Source organism: Orycteropus afer, unplaced genomic scaffold, assembly GCF_000298275.1.
Source record: "Orycteropus afer afer isolate SDZICR_OR568_19922 unplaced genomic scaffold, OryAfe1.0 scaffold00507, whole genome shotgun sequence".
Classification (NCBI taxonomy): domain Eukaryota; kingdom Metazoa; phylum Chordata; class Mammalia; order Tubulidentata; family Orycteropodidae; genus Orycteropus; species Orycteropus afer.
The window spans coordinates 783,693-793,182 of record NW_006922094.1 but is presented as its reverse complement, the minus strand read 5'-3'; the positions used below and the strand labels follow the sequence as shown (position 1 = coordinate 793,182).

Sequence of the window (9,490 nt, the reverse complement as noted above, 5' to 3'; positions counted from 1 at the left end):
CTCACCGCAGCGGAGCCCACGCCGCCAGTGCCGGCGCCTGTGAAGGCCCGCACGCGCAGGAACAAGGGTCCCCGCGCTGCCCGGGGTGCGACCCGTGAGGATGGCGCGCCCGGAGAGGGTCCTCGTGAACGCACCATGGTCAACTTAACTGACGGCGGCGGTGGAGCAAATGGTGGTGGCAAAGGTGCCCCTCCGGCAGGGGCGGCTAACTCGGGCGCTGTGCATCACTGGCCGCCCTTCCAGGTCCTTAACTCTTGTCCCTGCAAGTGTTACTGCCGTCACCAACCACGTCATCGCCGCCTGCCACGAAACGTGTCTGCCTGGTGAGGGCAGATGGGGGAGTGATGGGGGAGGGCATATCTATCCACATCCTAAACCCCAGACCATCCAAGATTAAGCCCCACTCAGCCCTTGGCGTCCTGACCCCTCGGTGACCCTTGACCCTCCCTTGGCTGGATCTCAAGCCCAGCTAACCTTAAGACTTGGAGGAGTCCTGACCCTCTGCTGACCCCTAACAGGGAAAAGGGTACACTTTGGCCTAGCCGCTTGGTACCCCAACCCCCAAGCTGACCCTTGGCCTTCTGTTACTCTGGAGCCATCAGTGAAGAAAGCTGGTCCCGGCTGTCCCTGAGGGCACCAGAAGGGACTATGTCCCTCTTGCAGGGGGAGGGGAGAGAGGAATTAGGATTGTCTAACCAGGAAGGGAAGTAAACGCAGGCCTCTCTGGTGGTGTAGTGCCTAAGGCATTTGACTGTTAGCCAGGAGACTGACGGTTCAAACCTACCAGCCACTCCTTATGAGTCGGCATCGACTCAGTGGCAGTGAGCTTTGTTTTGGGAGCTCTGGTAGCATAGTGGTTAAGACACTTGCCTGCTAACCAGACAGCTGGCGGTTCATACCCACCAGCCACTCCTCGCAAGTAAGGTTAGGCAGTCCTACTTCCGTAGTGATACTGCCTCGGAAACCCAAGGAGGGGTCGCTATGAGTCGGATTTGACTCGACGGCACGTAACAACAACAACAACCAGGAAGGGAAGTAAACGCAGGCCTCTACGCTGGACACATGGGGAAGTCAGTTTCCTAGCCCGAAACCTGTTCTCTCTATAGCCGTTAGTATCTGTGACCACCAGAGGGCAGTCATGTCTCAGCACTTGAGACCTCAGACCCTGGGAAGACTCGGCATCCCTCAACGCCCCCCACCCTTTAGTCTCAGGACCTAACCGGCCCCTATGCACTCTGTATCAGGAGACCCTCTGGCCTGGACCACTTGGGGCCCCTCTGAGGCCTCTGGCAGGGAAACTACCGCCCACCCTCACCCTCTTTCCTAAGTGGATACAGCCCTGTTCTAAACTGCCCTAGGGATATTAAGATGGCCTTCAGAAACTTCCTTATCCACATGGGGAAACTGAAGTGCAGAGGGGGTGGGGGCCGGGCCACACAGCCAGGCCTAGCTGATTCTACCCTCCCCCTAGGCTGAGCACTCCCACCAACCACCTGAGCGAGCCACCATGGGTGGCCACCATCAAGCTGGCTGGCTCCTTGGTAGCAGGGCTGGACCACTACGACCACCCATTCCAGCTGAGTGCAGCAGGCTCCCAGCCCTCTGTGCTCTCCCCTCCCCACCAATAAAATAACCAATCGGGATGACTTGTTGTCCGTCAGTCACGTACTGAGGGTTGAAAGGAGGGGAAGGGGGCAGGCAGAGATCTCTATTAAAGCCAATCCTGGGGAGTAGACAGCAGACCCAGAGCATCCCAAGTGAGGGGTCCAGGGGTGTGGGGGTCTCATTCTCCTTAATCCCCTGGGTGGGGACCCATTTCTGACCTGACCTGATTGTCTGAAGCTTGGGAGTGCAAACCACACTTGGAAAGCCTGAGTTCCCACTGTCAAGTTGGGAGAACTGGCTCTGGGTGTTTCTTCAAAGCACCATGTCCCACACATGGCTCAGCCCGGTTTAGACCGTGCTTTGAAGGCTTTCCAGAACTTGGAGACAGGAAACAGAGGATAGAGGTTCTTAAGTCACCACACAAGCTCAAGACAGGTGGGAGTCAGGCAGGCCCGTGCCTTTCATGCCCCTGCGGTCCCACACTGCTAGTCCACAGATGCGTTTCATTTCTCATTGTCATTTTAAAAGCTAGTTTAATCCACTGCCAACATTTTAACAAGTGAGACATTTCACCCTTCTCTGAAATAATCTGGTGCCTGGGCCCGGCACTCCCATAGATGAATAGTCCCCCAACCCGCGCGGTCCCGTACTTTCCTGCAGGTGCCAGTCCCTGCAGGGATCTGTGTTTGACACCCTAGAGAATGAATGGCCACTGAACAGAGGCTGACCCTGAGGACAGGCATCCACCTGAGATCCCCACGGACCCCTGCAGTTCCAAGTTCTTCAGAGATTAGGCCCCATGGTGGGATCCCTCTCTCTTGCCATCCCACCCTGGGGAGACAAGGGTCTAGGAGAGAGACTGGCAATATACCTTTATTGGAGGAAACCCTGCACATGGCTACTTTAAATAGTGTACGCCATGCCCCACCCCACCCTGGTGCCCACTGTGTTCAGACGATCATCTCCAACTGCCGGGCGTACTCGATGACCTGCTTGGCCAGCTCCGTGGAGGGGATGGTGGTGTCTTCTGGCTTCTGCTGTTGGCTGGCAAAGCTGTAGTAGTTGCTGGGGCCCAGAACCCAACCTCGCTGTGGGAACGGAGAGATACGAGATGGGTGGGGTGATCTCAAAGGCACCCGCCCCACCCCATGGAGCCGGTACCTACCAACGTGGGCCCTCACTTTCCTCATCAACCCCACTCTACGCCCACAATTCCAGGCAAGTGACTTCACTGCTCCGTGCCTCAGTTTCTCCATCTGTAATATGGGGGCCCTAATCACAGCCCTCTTGGGTCTGCTACGAAGATTCAATCCACACTTCTAAAAGGCTGAGAACAGCACTGTGCCCAGAGCAAGCGACTGAAAAATACCAGCTTTTGCCATCATGCTAACTCAATTTCAACCCCTGCCAGTCTGTTCTTGACCCTTTTCTTGCCTACCTGGAGACCAGGGTCACTGCCCCCCAAGCATCAGCATCTCAGGGGGTGCTGTTTGAAAGCAAACACCCCAGACCAAATGAAGCAAAGTCTTATAGGAAAAACTGCAACTTCCAAGGGGTCTGGTTAAGACAACAGCCAGCATGTGCTGAACATCCACCCCTACCTGGTACTGTGCTAAGCTTATCCCATGTTGTTGTTGTTATGTGCTGTGGAGTCAGACCTGACTCATAGCGACCCCTCCTTGGGTTTCCGAGGCAGTTATCACTACAGAAGTAGATTGCCCAACCTTACTTCTGAGGAGTGGCTGGGGGGTTTGAACCGCCAGCCTTCTGGTTAACAGGCAAGTGCTTTAGGCACTATGCTACCAGAGCTCCTAAGCTTATCTCATAGGACAATCTTATTCTACAGATAGGGAAGCTAAAGCTCAGAGAGGTTCAGGAACTTCCCAAAGACACACAGCTGGATTTAAATGTGGGTGGTCTAAGTCCAGTGTCCCTCCAGGCTACTCCACACGGCTATTGGCAAAAGTACCCCTTGGCCCCCGGCCCCTTGCCCTGCACCCCAGCCACCTTCTTGGCGTAGTCTGTCATCTTTTTAGGTGTGTTGAAGAAGAGGATTCGAGTGGCTTCAGTGAAGAGAATTTTCTCGTAGGCCTTCTCAATGCACCCAGCAATTTCATCCCTGTGGAAAGATGATGACGTGCTCATTAGTGAGCAGACAACCTTCCAGGCCCTGTCCTCCCAGGCCTGTGAGCTGAGTCCTCAGCTCAGCAATGACGGAAAGAACCTGTTACACTAACCAGTTCAGAGAGGGGGAGTCACTTGACCAGAGTTACAAAGCAAGCAAGGTCACAATGGGAGATAGATCACTCTGACTCCCTGGCCCAACCTCAGAATCTCGTTCCCAGTCACAAGGACTCTAGGCTGTTGGGAAGCCAGTTGTGCGATTCACACGAGAGGACCTGTTCACCTAAAATCCCCCTGCCCTCCTTCAAAGGAGCTCTTTGTAGTAGTGCTTAGGTGTAGTGCCTAAGGCACTTGACTGCTAACCAGAAGGCTGACGGTTCAAACCTACCAGCCACTCCTTGAAAGGAAGACTGGGTAATCTACTTCCATAGAGATACCGGCTCAGAAACCCAAGGCGGAGTCACTGTGAGTGGGATCCGACTGGACGGCAGTTAGTTTGGGTTTGGTTGTTTTGCCCTCCTTCAAAGTCCCTGGATGGTGTGAATGGTTAACACACTTAGCTACCCAGAGAACCACGGAAGACAGGCTTAGGGATCTGCTCCTGAAAAATCAGCCACTGAGAGCCCCACTGTTCTGACGGGGGGCTGCCATGAAATGGAACGGACTCAGAAGCACTGTTCTGATGGGGGACGGCCATGAGACCGAATTGACTCAAGGGCAACTGCTGGTTTGGGGTTCCTTCTGCCCCTGTCAAGAGGCATCATGATCAGTGCAGAAGTAGAAAAATAACAAGGCATCAAGTCACTAAAACAGGGGAAGGGCTAGCCTGCAGGAAAATGACAGACGGGGGCGTGGGCTGGGGTAAAAGCAGGGTGGGTGGGTAACACTGCATTCGACCCTGAGATACCTCTCTTAGGCCAAGTGGCTGGTATACCAATGTTCATTATATCATTACAGTCATCTTAGCTGTAACATTTCATAATCAAAAAATACCTTAAACCATTAAACCGCCCCTCCTGACCCCCACCCATCACAGGCCTGGGCTTGGCCACCTAAGGAACAGAAGCCCATTTCAACCTGGTGCCAACCAGTCTGAGAGAGCCAGCTCTACCACCACCCGGACACCCTTCACTCCTCAAGGCATTTATTTGCATGCCAGGCCCACCTGCCCATGTGATGTTGCTTGTGCCCAAAGCACCGAGGGGCCAGCAGGGCTCAGTGGCCTCATTATAGAGAAAGTGAGAGGCCCAAAGATTAGGTCCAAACTCACTGCCATCAATTCGACTCATAACGACCTCTCCTTGGGTTTCCGAGGCAGTATCACTACGGAAGTAGATTGCTCAACCTTCCTTCCTTCCATTCCCAAAGGAGTGGCCGGGGGGTTTGAACCACCAGCCTTCTGGTTAGCAGTGAAATGCCTTAGGCACTACACTACCAGAGCTCCCCAGAGACTAGGTGACCCGACGGGAGAGGAGTGTCTGGGACAGGAGACAGAGCACTTCACGCAGAGGCAGCACGGTCCCTGTCTGCCGAGCGCTGTCTGGGCACCAAGCTCGCACTCAGGGTTGTACACGTGAGCACAGTATGAAGAGCCCAAGGCGAATGAAGGCGGTCACCCACGACCTCACGCCCAGTTCCAGCTCGCAGTGAAGGACAGCTGAAGTGCCCGGAGGGTAAGGAACGCACCCAGCCTCCCCCAGGTTGCGAGGAGCCAGGATGAGATTCAAAGGCAAGACTGACTGACTCGAGTCCAAGATGTCTCGGCAGCCCAAAGGCTCCGGCTTCCCACGCACCGGATAGTGTCAAGCAGGATGTCGATGAAGAAGGTGTAGCTCTCGGCGGGGATGTTGCCCTTGGCCAGGAACACCTTGTTGTAGCTGCCCTCCATGAGGTACTGCACAGGCCGGGGGTGAGGAAGAAGAGGGCATGAGGGAAAGACAGCACGGAGTACCCACTCAGGCCTCACCATACTCCCCACTCGACCAGACCACCCTCTGCCATAATGCCACCACCCATGCAGACTGGCACCTCATCTTCCAGAAGTCCTCCCACTTTTTCTCTTTCTCCAAGCCTGCTCTGGGCTCACCTACTGTCCAATCACAGGAAGAAGACACAGCGGGATCAGCGCAGGCTCATTCCTTCTTATCTTTGCCCAAGCTGTGCCGCCTGCTAGAACCACCCTCTCTCCCCAAAGGCAGATCCTCCAACGGCACTCCAGCTGTAGGCACCATCCCTGGTCCTAGGTCCTGAGGCTCTTCCCTGGCCCTGCTCACCCTGTTCCACCAACACTGTCCTCTTTGCTGTCCCTCAAACACACAGGCCTGTTTCTGCCCCAGGATCCCCCTACCTGGATCATCTCTCCCCCAGATGACCACATGGGTCAGTTCCCCCCCCCTTTTCAAGTCCTCCTCAAATGTCATCTTCGCCAGGAGGCCTGCCCTGAGCACGCACTATGAAATTTCACCCCTGCCCCACCTCTCCACCTCCTCCCTGCTTTCTTTTCCTCTCCACACTTATCAACGTCAGACAGATGCGGACAGGCTGCTCATTCATTTTGTTCACTGTCTGCTTGCTCACTAGGATGCCAGCCTCACCGATGAGAGATCTTATCTGCTTGGTTCACTTCACAGTCTCCAAACTTACCACAGCGCCTGACACAGACCAGGGACTCAATATTTGTTGGACAAATGAGTGAATGAGTCCAAGGGTGGAAAGATGGATGAACCCTGTTCACTCCTCCAGGAAACCCTCCGAGACCTGCCCCTGCACCACGCACGTCGGCCAGGCCCCCTCCGCCTCGCCCCTTCCCAGCCACAGTCTCACCTGTTCTAGAGACACAGGGTGCTTGATGTAGACATTGGTTTGGATGTCCTTGGCAGGTAGCCGTTCCAACTCTGTGTGAAACTCAGCTACCCGGTTCTGGGACAGCAGGAAGAGGAGGTTGAGGCCCAAGAGCTGGTGCATGTAGGCTGACTCAGGGAGCTGCTCCCTGTGGACCAGGGTGGGAGAGGCAAGGGGAGGAGTGCTCAGCGACCTACCAAGCTTCCCACCCCAGGCTCCTGGGATGCCCACAACTGCCTTGTGCTGACTCCTTGCAAGAGTTTCAGGTCCTGGGTTTTCTGATGAGGAAACTGAGGCCCAAAGAGGTCACTGACAAATCAAATGGCCCTGAGCAAGTAACCTCACTCCAGGAAATGAACTCAGCCTCAGTTTCCTCAACTGTAAAATGGGATTCACCACAGTATCCACCTCATAGAGATGGGTTCAATGAATTAGGGTTAAGTGATTTAAACAATTTAACCCAAGTAAAGTGATTAGAACAGTACTCAGCCCGAAGAAACACTATTGTTAGCTAAGATTATGATTTATTAAGGATTATCATCACCCCCACTTAAAGAGGAGACCGAGGCTGAAAGAGGTGAAGTCATCTGCCCAAGGCCACGTAACAGGAAGTGAAAAATTCAGTTTCCAACCCAGGTTTGTCTGACTTCTGATGTCAAACTTTATTAATTCATGCCTTCAGTTTTAGATTCAACATACAACCAGTGAGCCCCTGCTCTTGGCCTAGCCCTTGGGTAGGTTGTGTTGGGGACATAGCAATGACTAAGACAGCCCCAGGCTCTGCCTTTAGGAGGTTCACGGCCCTGTGGGAGAAACAGGGCTGGGACGGAGGAGGCACAGGCAGAGGGGATGGGGCTCAGATGGCACTGGAGGACACAGGAAAGAGCTTGGTCTGGACCCTGAAGGCCATTGTGAGAAGGGGAGCAACAAGATCAGAGTTTAGATCTTCCTGGATGGGGGGGATATGGGGGGACACATCAGGGGAGCCAAGCCTGGGGCCAGGGCAGATGAAAGGCAGTAAGGTGTCAGAATGGGGAGGGACAGACAGATTGGACCCCAGCCCCAGGACCTCCAGGTCAACTCCTTGACCCCACAGCCTCTGGGGGTCAGAACCAGGCGGGGGGGTCCCCAGTTAAAGAAGAATGACAAGTGGCTGGAGCACCAGGTGGAATACAATTACCACATAACTCCCCTTCCAACTGGGGGCAGGGCCCAGCCTCACTTGTAGTCGAAGTAGTAGCATTTGAGCTGGGCCATGTAGCGCTCGAAGGAGGGGATGTCCTTGCGAAGGATGCTCCACTGGGCCCCGATCTCCAATATATCACCTGTGGGTGACAGGGTGGGTGCTCAGGAGGTGACTTTGGTTCCTCCCCACCACCACTGCTGCTACTCCTGCCATGCACCCCAGCCCACCGCCCTTCCTGAACCCCAGTGACACTCACGGGCCAGAATGAGCTGCTGTTTAGTCAGCTTGGTCCCTGTGGTTGGCAGGAAGTTGAGCTCCAGCAAAACCAGCTGACGGGGAGGGGAGGGAAGGAAGGAAAGTAAGTTGGTACTGACCTTTTGTTGTTGTTGTTGTTGTTATTTGCCGTCGAGTCAGCCCCGACTCATAGCGACCCCTCCTTGGGTTTCCGAGGCAGTATCACTACAGAAGTAGGATTGCCCAACCTTCCCTCCGAGGAGTGGCTGGTGGGTTTGAACCGCTAGCCTTCTGATGAGCAGTCAAGTGCCTTAGGCACTATGCTACCAGAGCTCCCTTTTGTAGGCCTCTGTTTTTCCACCTGGAAATGTGGGAGCTAAAAATCATTGCTCCTGATTCATGAGGTTGTTGTGGTGAACAAGAAAGGAGTCAGCCCTCATTAAAACACCCAGAACAGGGCTTGGACACACAGTGACAACTCATTTAGGATCCCTTCACATTACAAATATTAATAGCTGCACTGGGGAGACAGGAAAGACATCCAGGGCCTGACCCCAAGGGAATCACATGGGTGAGAGGCACCGGGATTCAGTTTTTGGCAGACCACCCCCACACTCTATTGGGTTGGGCTCAACCACCCTCTCCCCACGTCTCCGAGGGAGAGGTACTAGCCTCTCCTGACACAGTCCTGCAAACACACCACTGCTTATCGGACACACTCCATTAGCGACTTGGTCTGAAGTACACTGAGTCCCTTCCGGGACTCTACCAATAAAGAGTATTTCTTCTAGATGCATTGCTGTTCCCTACAACTTGGCTGGTCCCTTCCCTCCACAAAAGCATCCCTAAACCCCAGGCGTCTCTGGCCTTAACTTGGACTGGACTTTACCACACACACTCCCCAACACACACACACACCCCCCAACACACACACAACACACACACACAACACACACACACTCCACACACACACACACTCCCAACACACACACACTTCCCAACACACACACACTTCCCAACACACACTCCCGAACACACACACACACACCCCTCTCCAAACACCGTCTTAGGCTCATTCCTTCATCAGTTTTTTTATCACCCAGGACTTCAGTCTATCTCTGGATCCAGCCAAGCCTCGAAACCCCACTCCGGCCAGCTAAGTCTCCAGTACCAAGTTCTCCACCCCTCACTCGTTATGCCACAAGCCCTTTCCATCAACCCTCTCCGTGCCCACGCACGTGGTCTGTCCCGAATCCCTCGCCCTATCAGATCCCCCAGTGCGTCTTGGTCGGTCCGGTCTAAGCTCCTCTTTACGAGCCCCTCGCCGGCACTAGGTTTCGCGGGCCCGCCGACTCCTACCTTAAGGCGGCCTAGCTCTTCCCCGCACTTGCTCAGGTTGGGGCTTTTACGGTTCCATTCACCCTTGAGCTGTTCGTACATGCCGGCCGCGACCTGCAGTACGGCGCCGGAGGCCGCCGCGGACCCCGAGCTCGAGACGCC

At 54.6% G+C, this 9,490-nt stretch overlaps 2 protein-coding genes across 2 annotated transcripts in view; one reads left to right on the top strand and one right to left on the bottom strand.

Annotated features, from left to right (window-relative positions):
* The window catches only part of GGN (gametogenetin), a 3,368-nt gene extending 1,740 nt beyond the window's left edge, over positions 1 to 1,628 (top strand). Inside the window, exons 2-3 of the mRNA XM_007955537.2 lie at positions 11 to 323; positions 1,472 to 1,628. Of these exons, the coding sequence (XP_007953728.1) occupies positions 11 to 323; positions 1,472 to 1,628 (470 nt within the window). The remainder of the gene's footprint in view (positions 1 to 10; positions 324 to 1,471) is intronic.
* Positions 1,629 to 2,555: 927 nt separating this feature from the next.
* PSMD8 (proteasome 26S subunit, non-ATPase 8) lies at positions 2,556 to 9,484 on the bottom strand. The gene is made up of 7 exons (XM_007955507.2): positions 9,350 to 9,484; positions 8,013 to 8,085; positions 7,793 to 7,895; positions 6,553 to 6,718; positions 5,523 to 5,623; positions 3,613 to 3,724; positions 2,556 to 2,693 (listed from the first exon to the last, which is right to left on the bottom strand). The coding sequence occupies exons 1-7, from the start codon at positions 9,428 to 9,430 to the stop codon at positions 2,556 to 2,558; spliced, it is 774 nt and encodes a 257-aa protein (XP_007953698.1). The 5' UTR covers positions 9,431 to 9,484.
* Between the last annotated feature and the right edge of the window lie 6 nt (positions 9,485 to 9,490).